Below are 2374 nucleotides of genomic sequence, written 5' to 3' on the forward strand. Positions count from 1 at the left end.
CTGAGGTTGGGGCAGTACCTGCCTCTGACGAACTGGTGGAGGACAACCACGTCCTTCCCCGCGCTCTCATACTCCCGCCTGCCTCACAGTAACGTAAACCTTTGTTTGTAAATGCATTTCATCTTTGTAAAAGCACGTCAATGACACTATGTAAAAAGACACCTCGAACACTGTTTATGTAGGACGGACGTAAATCTGTGTATTTATGTTTGTAGGTTAGATTAGCATTTTAAAAACACTACAATCACCTTCTGTGGTTGATTGTTTAATAAATCACTGAACTATATGTTTAACAGAGCCTTAACCCTGTCCATGGAGGACAGAAGAAAATGTATATATGCTGGTTAGGATTGTAAACATGTGGCTACGTCGATCTGTGGTAGAAAACACAATAGCAAAGTCGTACTCATCAGACCGAGGTACACATCTGGCCACCATAAACATTACCACAACAATGAACCATCTTGGTTGTTTTGTGATCAGCCGTAAATGTTTGCACGTTACATACTAAATTCAAGTGTGATTGACGTATGGCGAGTAAATGTAAGTGTTTTACATAGTACGTAGTGTGTAGTTTTAATGTATATATAACAGAGTGAACAGAGGACTGTGTGCTATGTTTAGCTTGAACCGTGAGTCTTATCAAGACAGCAGAGGACGCAGTCAGAGTTATTGGTCTGATTGGTGAATAGTTTGATGTAGGCAGGAGTGTGGCTAGTTCGAGTAATGTCTCCCAGGGTGCTTATATACCAGGGATTACAAGACATGTTGGTGGACCTATGGCAGCGTGGGAACATTAGATTAATCAGTGGAAAAATATCGAGTTATTTACAGACAGCTGCCGCAGTCACTCCAACGGAGTCTTGAATGGAAATTTGTGAGATCATTTAAACTGTTGTAGATGCATGCCAGAGATAATAACTAAAAATGGCTGGCCAATGCTTTTTAATATAGAAAAGTGCAAGACCTTGCATGTGAACCATGCATGACACAACTACCACATGAACAACATAAGCTTGCAGCAGACTGACGAAGAAAATGAGTCAGAATCCACCATTGACTGAAAGTTGCACAACAGTGGAAGTTGCAGAAAGAAAACGCAAATCAGACATGACAGGGCTGATCTGATTGAAACTTTAAAAAATGTTGAACAATTTGGAGGCTATTGAGGCAGACAACGTTTTAAAAAAGGTCAGATGTAACACAAACAAGGAGCAACGGTTTCAAGCTCAGCAACCACAGTGTAGGACTGAGAACAGGAGAGGCTTTTTCACCCATGAGTTATAAACCCATAGAACCGCCTACCCGTCGAAGCCGTAAATGCCAAAACTGTTGAATAACAAAGTCCAGCTCGACAAAATCATCAGGACAAATGGGCCGGACCTTCGACAAGCCGCCAGTTTCCTGTCCTGGTTGAGGCCACTAGAGATATAGTGGCCCTCAGGTACAGTCAGGTAAAAGTGAACATAAAATAGTTAAAGGTATTGTGGAGAAGAGATTCTATATATGAACTCAAGGTGAATATATAGATGTTACTGGAACTTGTGAGCGGCAAAATATGATAACTAATTAGCAATTATAATTACAAAACAGCAAGAGGCGTGAGCACTGAGCGCCACTTAAGACTATCGGAGTGGACGACCTTAAGAGCACAAGTGGGTCTGGGAAAGGGACATAGATATGATAATGTTATGTCACAAGATGTGAAGTGGAGAGATCTGTGCCCCGGAGCCACGAAGACGGTTACCGAGGCAGTGTTACACACAAGGAATGGCTCATCAAAGTCTGATGAATAAAGTATATAACATCAAGTGTATGTGTGAAGGAGAGGCATACACGATGAGTGACAGTGGACGGAGCTGAGAGACAGACGTGACACGGGGGATGACCCTAAGCCTCACCCGAGAGATAAGCCTCTTAGAGCACTCGGCAACTACTCTACCCCAAGACGCTGATCAACTCTCGAGAGGCTACCAGGTAGAGCTCAGGTATCATCACGGGGCTCGACTCTAGAGCAAACTCTCCCAATAAATGGCTATGCAAGGAACAACCCGTTCTCGCACTTTCGTATAGTCAATATTGACTTATTAAATACGTGCATATGTGACATACTATACTAAACATACTAGTTTACCTTGAAAAGCTTCATAGAAAACAACGACCTTACCTAACCTTCTTAGTATGTTAAGATAAGCATCTTATTGCTTCGTAATTACAATTATTACTTAACCTATTATAGGTATAGTTATAGTATAGATATAAAAGAGTAAGAGGTAAGGGGGAAGTCTAAAAAAAATAAACTTATACAAATAAAATATAGAAGTTTGAATGTTTTGCTGTGTGTGTGCCAGCCACCCGGGGGCCCCCTAGTGTG

At 41.7% G+C, this 2374-nt stretch overlaps 1 protein-coding gene across 1 annotated transcript in view; it reads right to left on the bottom strand.

Annotated features, from left to right (window-relative positions):
- LOC123752400 (failed axon connections homolog) overlaps positions 1 to 1995 on the bottom strand; it is a 9726-nt gene extending 7731 nt beyond the window's left edge. Inside the window, exons 1-2 of the mRNA XM_069336106.1 lie at positions 1943 to 1995; positions 1 to 78 (exon numbers count right to left, since the gene is read on the bottom strand). The exon at positions 1 to 78 is cut by the window's left edge and continues 55 nt beyond it. Coding sequence (XP_069192207.1) covers positions 1 to 78; positions 1943 to 1995 — 131 coding nt within the window. The remainder of the gene's footprint in view (positions 79 to 1942) is intronic.
- Positions 1996 to 2374: the final 379 nt, after the last annotated feature.

The sequence above is a fragment of the Procambarus clarkii genome, chromosome 35 (genome assembly GCF_040958095.1).
Source record: "Procambarus clarkii isolate CNS0578487 chromosome 35, FALCON_Pclarkii_2.0, whole genome shotgun sequence".
Classification (NCBI taxonomy): domain Eukaryota; kingdom Metazoa; phylum Arthropoda; class Malacostraca; order Decapoda; family Cambaridae; genus Procambarus; species Procambarus clarkii.